This window comes from Bactrocera oleae, chromosome 2 (assembly GCF_042242935.1).
Source record: "Bactrocera oleae isolate idBacOlea1 chromosome 2, idBacOlea1, whole genome shotgun sequence".
NCBI lineage: Eukaryota > Metazoa > Arthropoda > Insecta > Diptera > Tephritidae > Bactrocera > Bactrocera oleae.
Window position 1 is genome coordinate 80,717,203 of NC_091536.1, and position 13,325 is coordinate 80,730,527.

A 13,325-nucleotide genomic window follows, 5' to 3' on the forward strand; every position below is an offset into this window, starting at 1 on the left:
CTCGAGTCTAGTTTTTCTGCATTCCTTTTCACAAAATGTTCGTAAATATTTGTGCGGTTCGACTGCGCAACACCGCGCAACACTGCGTGCTGTGTATTTCATTTGTATGTTGAGATGATGGTCACACATTTTGCTTGCAATGAATTACCATGAATATGGTAGAACAATATGCATAGTACAAGTACCTACCCGCTAAATAGTTTCAAAAAATACTAAAGACGGGAATTCCCTAATCCACAAGAATGTATTGAATATCCGCAACTAATATTTTCAAGGCCAAATTTATAATAGCAATTTCCTAATCTTTAAGTATTAAAAACTCATAATTTCTTTACTCCGTATTAAAAATTCATAATTTCTTTACTCCATAATCTATATCTTAATTTTCTCCTTATTTACAATTTGTCATAATATTTCTATTACTCTATGCATACGTATTTGCATATTACATACAAAAATAGATAACAGAACTCAAATTTGCGATCGAATTCATTTGAAACCGAGCGCTCTTGCAACCATTCAAAGAATTTGAAAGTGAAAAGGAATGCTGAAAAGGGTAGCAGCGAGCTGTTACGAACAAGAACACAAAGCGTGCCACCCGAACACGAGTGGCACGGTCCCTTCGTCTTTCCTCGTCGTCCCCTCGCCCACAATAAACTGGTATGAGACTCTTTTGAGTCCCTGTCTGAAACGGCACTTACAAACCAATTTGTGACGTTTTTTGTCAGTGTTGTATTCTAAGATTTGTTTTAATATTTTTATAAATATAAATTTTAACTTCTACATTCATTATTTTTGGTATAATTTTTATATTCTAGGTTATGGGGATACGTATAAATAATTTTTTTACTATAATTTTTTAATAACTAATTAAAATAATTAAGGCAAATGAAAAAGAGATGTTATCGGCTTTTTCCCTCTAATCGTGCAACACTGTACGGTATACACATTTCGAGTGACGTTTCCTTCGTGTCAATTTTTTGCTGAATATTTTGGGTTGGTCGTCGTCGTTAGTTAATTTCTGATCGTTTAAAAAATATAAAAAGAATGAGGACGAGCTAATTGGAGGAAAAATTTGTAGACAAAATTGATATATTATAAAAGTGCATTGAGACACAATATAGAATAAATACCGAACAAGAACGGAACTAGGAGATGAGAATATACAATTTTGGAAATATTTAATGCAAACACGAAACGATTAAAAAGGTAAATGTGATATTTCTAGGAATATACCACCATACTATCATCGTGTCATCTGCAGTTAGATGCAACAATAAAAGCAATTTGATAAAGCAAGCGTAACCACCTATAACGATCCAGTGAATAGAGGCTGTTTCAATAAAAATATATACACCGATGAATACCCTTTCCACCAGTGGAGCCGCAACTACTGCCACACCCTCTTCAGATGAGGCTGGAGGTGGTGGTGGAGATGCTGATGCGAGTTCGCGGCGCCAAGCTACAAGAGTATTTAAAAAGAGTTCATCCAATGGTAAGGTCACAGTGTACCTAGGAAAGCGCGATTTCGTCGATCACGTTACACATGTGGATCCAATCGATGGTGTAGTTTTCATCGATCCAGAGTATGTTAAAGACCGCAAAGTTTTTGGACAAGTTCTTGCCGCGTTTCGGTATGGTCGAGAAGATTTGGATGTACTTGGCCTGACCTTTCGCAAAGATTTGTATCTAGCGCATGAACAAATATATCCGCCACAACAAAATGAGCGGCCATTAACTAGATTACAAGAGCGGCTTATAAAAAAATTGGGACCAAATGCATATCCTTTTTACTTTGAAGTTCCTCCGTATTGTCCGGCATCAGTGTCGCTTCAACCAGCTCCTGGGGACACGGGCAAATCTTGTGGCGTGGACTACGAACTAAAAGCTTTTGTTGGTGAGTAAATAATAAAGTGGTAATTGTAGTGCAGAGTAGTGAACCTTTTTACTTTAAGTTAATATTTTTATTTGATCTCTGTTACAGTTGTAATATTTTTTTTAAGGACTTGGTAATACATTAGTAAATTCCGGTCATTTTCAAAGTCAAATTCATTCATTTCGCCTACCTTCGCCACTAAATTTTTTATTTTTTTTTTGGTAGTTGTGGCTACTGTACAATAACCCATGTCATAGTGAGGTTAATTAATCTCGTCGATAATAATTTCATGACAATGAACACAATAATTCAATTATACATGCTTGCTTTGGTTTTTTCTCGCTTTATAAATATGGCCCATATCTCGACAACGCAACCGAGCATTATATGTGCGCAGTTATAATTGGTGCGCAAGTGGATGCAGACCATTTAAAGTCATGACGTATAGGGGTTAAAACGGTTATAGGTAGCGTAAACTAATTGATTCGTTTAAAGCAAAAATGTTATATGTATAATGACATATCTGGTATGTTAACAAAAATAGCACACATTTTTTTGTGATATAATAAAGATGTGGCAATAATTTTATTTAAGAATAGTTTTTCTAGTACGACAGTTATCAAATATAAACATTTAAAATATTTTCTCCCTTAAATAACTTCGCGTAACCGGCTTCATGTAATAGATGTGAAATTCAAAGTAAGCTTCATTTATTGCGAATGAATCATCGATCTAATGCCTATAATTTATTGCATTGTTAGCTGTTGCCATTGGCCGTTTTGGTTATTGGGGTTTCATTGCAAAACGATATCGCTTCGATCGCAAACTACATTCGTACACTTTGTACATATGTATATATGTGTGTAACATATACATATATTGTATATATTTCTTAAACAGCAAAGCCTTTGAGATTTACGCGCGCAGTATTGGTTATCTATGCCTGTGGCATGGTATGCCATTGTGAACATAATAAAATACAATTGTGTTGATTTTTATTATGTTTTCGCATTTGCCATTGCTTTTTTGTTTATTTTTCTTAATCGCACTTCTACATATCTGTTGTTTTTGCTCTGTCGGCAAGCATTTCAGTTAATTATTCTGCAATAATTAACTTCTACAATGTACATATGTATGTATATGCCTAGGTACATGCATATGTATGTATATACGTCTATACATATAAAACTGATTCATATAATTATTGCAAAATATCCAAAGTGCCAAATTCGAAATAAATCAGTAAAAACTGGATATGTCATTTTTATAAATAAAAATATTTAGTCGTGGTTTCAAAAGAAATGGAAAATGTAAAACAAACCCGCACACCCTCGCGAAAGTGCAAAGAGCTAAAAAAAAAAAAATTGCATTTTTGTGTGGATTTTCGAATAAGAAATTTTAATAGGTCAGGATAATGAAACATAAATGGTTCTAAAAAATTTTGGCTTCAGAAAGTTGCATAAATAAATTTGCTACACAACAATTTTATATTGCCACCTTTTTGCAACTGATTTTAATATAAACTTGTTAACAGAAACGAAATCGCGTATGTATATAGCAATTTTTGAACTTAAATAGACGTTTCTCACACACAATGTACATACATATAAGTATATGTATACATATGTGACATGTGTTTGTGTTGCCATAAAAGCAATACATCTGTATATGTATGATTGTTTGTATGTCTGTATGCATGTATAGTAAATAAAAGTGAATTTTGTTTATTTCTTTACCCCCTTACTTCGAGTCTACACATGTCTAACATTGACGTAAATTGACTTGCCTATAAATTACTATTCACTGAAATTAAACAGAAATTTTAATGAGTAAATTTCAGAAACATATTTAGCATTCGACTGCTGGAGCTCAATAGAAATTGTACGTATAAATGTACATAGGCATCTACATATATACTGTTGTATATGTATGCGTGTGTGTGCTTGCGTTCATTAAAGAGTATGTTATTTTTATACCCTAAACAGGAACACACAGCTTGTAACATTTCGAAGGAAACGTCGGGGACATAAAAAATATATATAATTGATCAGCGTGACATGCTGAGTCGATTTAGCCATGCCCGTCTGTCTGTCTGTCAATTTGTCTATATTTGGGCGAACTAGAACTTCAGTTTTTGAGATAACCCTTTTTTTATTTGACAAGATATCTTCACGAAATTTGTCAAACGGAACGGTGCAATCTCCGAACAAATTGTGCAGATCGGACCACTATAGCATATAGTAGCTCGCATACAAACTAGCCGATCAAAATCAAGTTCTTATGTGAAAACTTATTCATTTGTGAAGGGTATTATAACTTCGGTGCAATCGACTTTAACGTTCGTTCTTGTTTAATGCTAAATTAGGTTCTCATTCAACACTTGTTTTTCGCTTGTTGTATTTATTTGCTAAAAACTCAGAAATCATGCTTTAATTGTTAAATAATTCATGTTTGGGAAGCGCATGTTAGATGATTTCGTTAAGTGTATTTTTTGTTTTTTTTTGGTTTTTTTTTAGAGATTCAAAATGTTTTTCTCAACTATTTGCAAAAAAAAAGTGTTATCACAGTTCTGCAGAGGAAACAATTATTTTTTATTGTTAAAAAAAATTTAAGTATTATCAGCAGATAATTTTTAAAGGAACTGTAAGGAATTTCAATTGACAATAAAATAGAATTATGGAACCAAAAATCGTAAATAGTAGACTATTATAATCTCCTCTGCAAACTGCCGGTTCTGCGACATGGAGTCGGAAACCCCAGAACACCTACTAGTGGACTGCACAGCAGTCTGCAGACGTAGAGTTAAGGCCCTGGGATCCATGTTTCCAAACATGGATCGCATCGCCTCACTTTGGAGTTCATCAATATGCTGGGGCTAGATGAGTCGCTGTGACTTAGGGGAGGGCACAATAGACCATAGGTCGCGGTGCATACCTCAATCATTATCTATCTATCTATCTATTATAATTGAAAAATGCATATAAGTTAGAATTTTGTTGCAAAACGTTTATTTGCGAGTACGGCAACGCACCTTTACGGCACTTCTTCAGCATCGAAAAGTTTTTCATCTGTACAAAGAATACGTTCATGACCATGGACCGCGTGCCACTGAAAAAGCCGTTTGCATATGTTGAGCCTAATTTGCTTTAATCGCGTTGTCAGAAGATGTCAAGTTGACCGACGGTAAGGCGTCATGCCGAATTCCGATTCCAGCCGGTTGATTCCCGCAACAGCCGGTTTTACGTTACCGCAATTGATCCGGATTGTATTCGATCAAGAGCTGTTATTTCGGCGATTTAACCCTGTATGAATCGGTAAGTTTTTAGTCATGCCGATCACCTTGAATAAATCTTAGCATTGATCTGGTTGATATATCTACTTATTTCCTTTGACACTATTATACCTATATATATCTAAGGAGATTTCTGCGAATGCGTGCGTGAATAGTTTTTATGGCTGAATTGGTTTGAGCTACGTGAGTACGACCACTTCACTTTCTGTCATCAATTGTAGAAATTTGAGTGGAACGATCAATAGTGCGGCAAATAAACTTTTTCGAAATATTAAGTTTTTTGTATAATTTTTTCGAATGAATAAATAAATTTCACTTGCACTTTCACACTTATGTAAAGTCTTCGGTGTGCGCATTGTTAACTTTGTAACCGAATTTATGGCAAGGCTATATTTAAAATTCTTTTTTTTAATTACACACGCTGCCTTTAAGTTGAGTTTGTTTTTGGAATGCAAGCAGCTGACAACAATAATAATAATGCAATTAACTTTTCACAGGCGAACACATCGATGATAAACCGCATAAGCGCAACTCTGTCCGTTTGACCATACGTAAGGTTATGTACGCACCGTCCAAGGTGGGCGAACAGCCATCCATCGAAGTGAGCAAAGAGTTTTTGTTGAAACCGAATAAAATCCACCTAGAAGCCAGTTTGGACAAGGAGTTATATCATCATGGTGAAAAAATTTCCGTCAATGTGCATATAGCCAATAATTCGAATCGCAACGTAAAGAAGATTAAAGTTTGTGTGCGTCAATTCGCCGACATTTGCCTTTTCTCGACGGCGCAGTATAAGTCGGTGGTGGCGGAAACCGAATCGGAGGATGGTTGTCAGGTGCTGCCCGGTTTTACGCTCTCGAAAGTGTTTGAACTGTGTCCACTGCTTGCCGACAACAAGGACAAGTGGGGACTCGCGCTCGACGGCCAGTTGAAGCACGAGGATACAAATTTGGCGTCCAGCACGCTCATAACGAATCCGGCACAACGCGAAAGTCTTGGTATCATTGTACACTATAAGGTGAAAGTTAAACTGCTCATCAGTGGAGCGTTAATGGGCAATGATTTGGTAGCTGAATTGCCATTTACATTGATGCATCCAAAACCGGAAGAGGAAGATAATCCACTATTAATGGATAAGTCGCCACGCCAGAGCATACGTGATGGTGCATTATCATTGGAATGTGGTAATGGTGGCAATGGCGTGGACGAAGCGCAACAAGCTGAGGTGCCCACAACCAATTTAATACAATTAGACGAAGATGATTCACAAGACGATGACATTATCTTTGAAGATTTCGCACGGCTCCGGCTAAAGGGCGCTGAAACTGAGGCCTAGACAAAAGACCTAGCGTCGTGGCGCTGCGTTGAGCCTACATTGATCATTTAGAATGCTTAAAAGTATCATATTAATTGGATCGGTATGCGCAAAATTACCCATATATGTGTTGAAAAGTGCGAAATTATGTCTGCATTTTTCAAATTTGTATCCCTATATTTGCCAAGTTAATTATTTTTCATTTATACTTTTTTGATTTGTATATATATGAGTCGTTTGCCAAGTAGAAATTATTTTGTAAAGTTGTGGAATTCGATTGAACACTTGTTAGTAACTAAGTTTAGTATTTAGTAAGTTGAAAGAGTAATAATTGTGCAAAAAGGATGTTTAACATCCCTAGTTGAAAAGTTAATCGAATGATATTGAATGCTAAATTGTTACTACTGCTGATACTGAACTAAGACATTCGCAAATTTTGAATAATTGAGGTTAGGAGTCGTGTAGGAAAATAACGAAAATCGAAACTGTCATCGCGCAAAATGAGAAAATATGCATTTTAAATGTATTTACTACTTTTTAACTTTTTATAATTTTATGGAATTTTATTTTAGAGCTATTACATGCATGCATATATGCATAAAAATACAAACATATTCAAGTTTATTTTTTATATGAGCTACAAGGTTTGCAATTTTATAAAAGAATCCTTTTTTTTAACGGCTTTTAAATATATTTATTTATGTTGATATCAAAGGTAGTACATATTGATGTTGTTGATATATGCCACAGCAACAATATAAGCTTTAATTGTAAAAAAAAAAATAATAATTGTATACCTGTTGAAGGATTAAGCGAGAAATGGAGAAAATTAAAGAATTAAACCGATAGAAACAAGCTGCATTTGAATATACACATACATATACACAGGCATAAGAGAACCGAAAAAAGTATTTATATTACATATACATATGTGGCTGGAAAGTTGGCGCTAATCAAAATGTATGCTTCAAAATTGTAAAATAAATATTTGATTTTTATGTCACAACGCATTGCATACGCAATATACACACATTCCTGTAGTTTCTAATTTGTTTTTTTGTTTGCCATCGCATTCGCCATTTTCGAAACTATTAACAGGCGAATAAATTTTTAAGCATATTGTGCAATAATAAATAATTAGCACAAACTCCTGCGAATGGTGAAATCTCAAAATCCGATGCACATTTCATTTTTTAATTGGTTTAGAAAGCGTTTATTGTCGAACAGTTGAACTTAAAAATATTCATTACTTGCCATTGTGTGTTTGGAACTGAAACATATGGTCTATTCAATAGTTACGTGTAATCACATAAAATATATGTTTTTACTTTCCTAAAAATATTAACCTAAATTAGCAATGTTAGTGATCTAAAGGCTCAGGTTTTGGCTAGCTTGTTTGGTGCTGTTGAAAACCTCAAAAGTTTGTAGTAGGTAGGTTTTGGACAATTTATAAGTAATTCTACTTTGGTAATATGTTGACAATTAATATTTATTATTTTAAAATTTTTATTACTTTGATTTTATTATATTAAAATTATCTGACAGAAAACTTTATTAGCTGCGGAATATTTACTTCTAGTTTGACATTTTTTTTTAAAGTGATCTTTCAAATAACGAGATTCAATTATGCTTTAAAAATATAAATTTAAATATTATTAATTTTCACATACTTTTTATACAAATGAACTTACTATGAAACAAATGAACTTACAAATTGCTAGTTGTGAACGTAACAACTTTTCATACCTGCCATTAACACATAATAATCGGTTGAGCCTCTTCTTGATGGATCATTATAATTAGTATACTTTCTAAAAGAGTTTAAGACAAGATTTTTTCCACTTGTAGTGTTTTTGTGTTATTCTACTTTTCAAGTAAAAAAGCGACATACATATTTTTGTTATTTAAGTGTGGAATTACATAAGTGTTTGATTTAAGGTTGATAATTATGTATTTTTCATAGTATTTGGATAAATTATAAATATTTGTTTAGTAAGAATGTGTTTTACGTTTGGATATCCAGTAAACAGATGAACGAAAAAATAAAGCTTTGTTCCTGTACACTCTACTGTATAGTGAAACCTATGTGTATTTTAACAATAATTTATAAGCTTCATATTTTCTAGTAGCATGGATAACCAAATGTTTCCACAAATATTTGCTCAAAACTGTAAAAAATATTTTAGGTTTAGTTGGCCACAGTTTATTCTTGTTAAATAAATTTGTTGCTATAAAAAAGTCGAAACAAAAATTTACGAATATGTGTGCCCAAAAGAAAATTAAATATTTAGTATTTTAATAACGCTGTAATAGCTGTTATAACTTTTGGCATTGGAAAGAAGTTCTACACAACATATATTTACATATACGAGTACTCCCATATAAAAGTGTATGCTCTATTAAGTACATTTATATATTATTTTGTATGTATTGGCAAGATTTGTATTATAAAATACGTTTTAAGATTCTGGTTATCAATGGCAGACAATTTTGTAAAACAAGAATTTTGGAATTATGTACTTCTTTGCTCTGCAAGAATTACATTTTCATTTTAAAACTTTACATAAATGCGGTTCAAAGCACAAACTTTCCGCCAGCAAAATCTGAAGCTGTTTTTAAACTATTCGGATAGAAACTCAATTTAATTTTAAATCACTTTTATTATTCAAAATTGACACACCTCGCTTATCGCTGCGAAAAGCAATTTCCTTGCGGAAAGTCCACTCAAAAGTAATTATTTGAAAATAAATCAGTGGCGCGGTTACGAACGATGCCAGAAACCAAAACATAAAAACAATATTGCAACAACTTTTTAAATACTGATTTTATAATGAAAAATAAGACCTACCGGCAACAACAGCTTTTTAGTATAAAAATTAAGCAAACATACATATATACATACATACATACTAAAAAAAAAGAAAAAAGTAGCATATTCATACATACATTGGGAATGCAATAGATTGAATTGCTTACAAAAGTTAAACAAACCAAAAAGAACGTCGTCACAAAGCGGCTAAGTCGCACATTCCCACGAGCGTGGCCATGAAATGAATTTAAAGAATGAAAGAAATAAACACAATATTGAATAAATAAATAATAATAATAACATATATTGTACTAATAAATGAATTATCTATTGTAATAGCAAACGTCAAGTGTGTGTAGTTAGTAGCGCTAATTAACGAAATATTAAGTAAATGAAATATTGTAATTGTTTTAAAGAATTGTAATACAATGAAGTTTTATATACATACCTACATACATATATACATACATAAATGCATACAAATGCATTGAGATTATGCAGCAATATACAGACACACACACACATATACATATATGTGTATCGACTGCACACATACCTTTTTACATGCATTGAAAGTACGAACTGTCTACACCGATATCTCTTAGTAGCTGCAATGTTGTCACAAATTTCCCAACAAAAAATAGGCAAACAACTAAAGTCCTTTAAGCCAATAGCTGTTTCTACAAATAAACATTCACACACACACGTACATACATACATACATACATACATTCAACAAATCGATATGTATCTGTAAAAATTGAAAAATAAATAATCTACGTACTAAGTACTGAATACTATATTAGTACCCCAAATGATATCGATGTTTCAGTGAAATCATTACTAAACTAAAGAAGTCGTGAATAATATAAATAAGAAAATAAAATTCATAAATTATTCAAATATTTTTGTGTTTACTGTATGAAGTGAATTTGAAAGCTTCAAAAAGGACGCTTAGTAAAGCTTTTTGACATGAGTCGTCTTGTGTACGCTTTGTTGTTGTAATATACTTTTCCTACTATTTTATAGTTTTTCCATATTGACTCACGACTGCATCAAAGTGATAGAAATCCATGAATTTACACACATTGTGCCTACAAAACCTCTGGTAGTAGACGAGTTCGGTCAAATGGAGCGGAGCTGTGTTGACAATTGCAGAACCGACCGTAGTTAGTTAGCATGATGCTTGCTTTGCGCTCCCTTGTGCTATTGCTAACGGTTTGACTGAGACCGATTTATGATTTATAGCTAGATATGTTTTACGTGTTAGTGGATTCTTTCACTGTTCTTCAAACTCCAACTCTGTCTCCAGTCCACTGCGGTGAAATACGAAATTAAGTTCTTTTGATAATCTGGGAATTCTTGTTCGGGTATGCCATTTATATAGAAGACGAGATCTATTCGTCGATACAATCCACTAGCCCGGTATTCAAATGCTATATCTTAGACGAAGCATGTTAGAAGCTTAATCGGTTGTGCCTAAATCACTTTGGCTGATTGAGGTTTACGGGACCCACTTAGTGTGACAGTTTAAACAGAGGGAATTTCACAAAAGGAAACGATTATATCAATGGTTCTAAAATTATACTTATACATATTTTTGCAATACACATTAATATCTTTAAAGAAAAAAATTAAATATTTTTTGAGTTTCACGCGATTTTCGAAGGCGCTAAAAGGAAGGTCATCCACTACTGCAGTGATACCGGTCACTGCGTGGATGAAACCAAAAAAATATTCTCACTAGAAGATAATGTCTGTACAACGACCTACCGTTGAAAAAATCAGAAATTGAGAACAAGGGGGAAGTTAAAAAAAGTTGATTTTTATTAAATTTATATAATTTTTGGCGTGCCAAAATTCGACTTCTGATTAGATCAAAAAACTGAAGAACTGCACATCTACCGAACATACGGAAAAAGAATGATTGTGATCGCATCATCCGAGTAATTACTGTTGCAAATTCTAAAAATTCTCTTTCAAAAAAGCGTGTTTAAAGATAAATTGATTGCCTACATTGACTATAAAAGGCTGAAAAATATTTGAAATATACATTTAAAATTGTATTATGTTATTTTTGAGCGTATATACTATCCTAGGTGTGTCTCTTAATCACGCAGTTTTATTAATAGGACTAGGTTAGGTTAGGTTAAGAGGTTGATGCCAAGAGGGATCTCACTTGGACCGCTTAGAACGCCGGTCCGTTGTATTGCCTAAAACTCCTAAATACTGGATCATAAGACTCTTACAGATCGACAAAGCGCTTTGAAACTATCACACAATTATTGAGAAAGCTAATAATAGGTTCGGCTATGTCTTCTGGTTCGCCGAAGGTAAGATTACCGAGATGTTTCAGTCTCAGTCCGGCAAAGGCTGGCCAATGAAGGAGACAGGGCTTGTATGTTAACACCTCACCCTTCTCCATACAACTTTGACAACTAGCGTCCGACAAGATTTTAAGCCTTACATCATGAATGCCTATTACATCTCGCAGTCGCACAGGACCTGGCCGTCGAATAGAGGCTGCTAAGCGCACGCGAGATCTATTGGTTCAGTGCTAGAACGCAAGAAGCCAATGGTGATCCAACGCGGTCTCATTCCGATGGGAAGCTCATCGGCTTTGGAGTTGTTAGCGATTCCGCTGTGACCAGGCACCCAAACGACCCTGATGATGAAGTAGCTTAATGCTATTTCTAGTGAGGACAGACACTCCTTGAATAGCGTTGAGCGTTGGTATTGCCGCTCTGCTGTCGGAGTGAATGTTCACCTCCCTGAAAGAGGCTGCACTCCGTAGCAGTATGTTTACCGCCACCTTGACAGCAGCCGCTTCTGTCTGAAAAACATTACAGTGGTCCCACGTAAGTTAGTATTAAATACTCGCGTATACGATTAATTTTTCGAACCCTCTGGGGTTGCGATTAAATAGATCCCTAGTAATCAGTACTATATTTGAATTCATCTTCATCATTAATTTTTCATAAAATGATTTTACCTATAAATTATTAAAATTCCAAACATACAAAAGTACAAACTAAATAAATTCAAGTTTACACAGAAGGATTTTTAACTGCCAAATATTTCGAAGCATGGCCACAAAGGGTGGATATGCAGAATGCAACAGCCCGAAAGGAAGTGAGCAACGCAGAAAAAAGCACAATTGAAAGGGCCTAAGGAAATACTCGTGCTGTAAAGTAAAAATAAAAAGTAAAGAGTAAATGTTGCCAGTTCGTTTGCAATTCCATTGTATTTCCCAAATGACCGGCGGCCGGTTGCTAGTAACAGAAGAACAGTTGGAACAATTGAAAAATGCGTGAATGAGCAAATATGAATACCGAAATCGATTAAGCTTTTAGAATTGTTGCTCACTTAGATTTTATAGCCTTGAATTTTGGGAATTTACAGCTTGATTTACACACAGTTATACGCATATGTACTTACTTAAGTATAAATGTGTTCGAAAATGCAATTGGATGCAAGCAAATGCTGCGGGCGTGGGAGTTAGAATGCGAAAGCTGGAAAAGGCATATAACTGTAAAATTGAATGCTTGTTCATGAAAGAATTATACATATGTATGTATGTGAGAAGACGCTCGAAATACCATAATTTCTTGTTTTTTCGAATTTGGAAATAGTAGTTTACTGTTATGTATAGGGTGGTTCCAAAGCTTTAAGGTCAAACGTCATACCTTTTAGTGGCATATTCCGGCAATACAAAAAGAAAAACAATCTGCAACTGTTAATCGATGACCCATAACACACTGTATATGAGTAATCTCTTCTATGGCAAATATGCAGACAATTTGCAACTATTTTTGGATTTGAAAGAGGAATTGCACAGAATGAAGCAAAATGAAATAATTTGCATGACACGGGAGAATGTCCGTTTCTAAAACAGCAAATCGATGCCACAACTGGCAGTGAAGAGTACGCAATTACGGTGCGTTGACGAATCAAATACAAATTGTGGTTTATTCGGGCTTGTTGTAGACAATTGAGGGAAAATTGCAAAAATTTATGAAATTTGGAAATTCTA

At 34.1% G+C, this 13,325-nt stretch overlaps 1 protein-coding gene across 1 annotated transcript; it reads left to right on the top strand.

Moving 5' to 3' along the window:
• The first annotated feature begins 965 nt into the window (after positions 1-965).
• On the top strand, positions 966-7,515 carry krz (beta-arrestin protein kurtz). The gene is made up of 3 exons (XM_014241627.3): positions 966-1,209; positions 1,265-1,897; positions 5,666-7,515. The coding sequence occupies exons 2-3, from the start codon at positions 1,360-1,362 to the stop codon at positions 6,502-6,504; spliced, it is 1,377 nt and encodes a 458-aa protein (XP_014097102.3). The 5' UTR covers positions 966-1,209; positions 1,265-1,359; the 3' UTR covers positions 6,505-7,515.
• The last annotated feature ends 5,810 nt before the right edge of the window (positions 7,516-13,325 follow it).